The sequence below is a fragment of the Trypanosoma theileri genome (assembly GCF_002087225.1).
Source record: "Trypanosoma theileri isolate Edinburgh chromosome Unknown TM35_Tth_10_V1, whole genome shotgun sequence".
NCBI lineage: Eukaryota > Euglenozoa > Kinetoplastea > Trypanosomatida > Trypanosomatidae > Trypanosoma > Trypanosoma theileri.
In genome coordinates, this window is record NW_021639852.1 from 610,730 (window position 1) to 611,367 (window position 638).

Here is a 638-nt window from a genome sequence, read left to right on the forward strand (position 1 = left end):
GGTGTATCCCGTGGGGCTGTGGAGGTGTCGTGCGGGGCCGGCGGTGCGCTGCGTGTACGCCCCGCTGCTGAGAGCGAGTGGCTTACATGCGGTGCGGGCAGCCGTGTGTCTGCATGTGGGAAGTACGCAGACCTCTGCCGCCAGCGTACCGCAAGAACCACAACTATTCCTACTACTGTTAATGCTGGACAGCCAAAGGCGGTGATGGCTTTTTTGGCATTACTTGGAATTATCCTTATACAACTGAGCAGTTGAAAGCCAGAGAAGGTAAGAACGTGCCATGTGAAAAAGAGTTTAACAAGAAGAAAGAGAAGCCAAATCAGCAACAGGGGAATGATATGAAAAGTTCTGATCTTGGAGAGAAGTCTAAACTGGGAGAACAGCAACAACAAACCGGATCTTTATCAAGAACAACACATGTTGCTCCAAGTGAAGAAAGAACAGTTACACAAACCACTACAGGTTCATCCGCAGAAGATGAAGCTGTAAGGAGTTCACCATCACCAGATGATGCAGGTCTACAGATTACAAATCAAGGGTTAACAGAAACACAGACAACGTTATCACCAACTACAGGCACACAATCATCTGAAAAGGATGATTCTAACACACAAGAACAATCTGAAACAACCACAGAA

The 638-nt window shown here is 47.3% G+C and overlaps 1 protein-coding gene across 1 annotated transcript; it reads left to right on the forward strand.

The window, feature by feature from the left end:
• Nucleotides 1–338: 338 nt before the first annotated feature.
• On the forward strand, nucleotides 339–638 carry TM35_000103130 (uncharacterized protein; the record flags this gene model as incomplete). The annotated part of the gene is made up of 1 exon (XM_029024804.1): nucleotides 339–638. A coding segment is annotated over one exon (300 nt), but the record flags the coding sequence as incomplete, so codon positions are not given.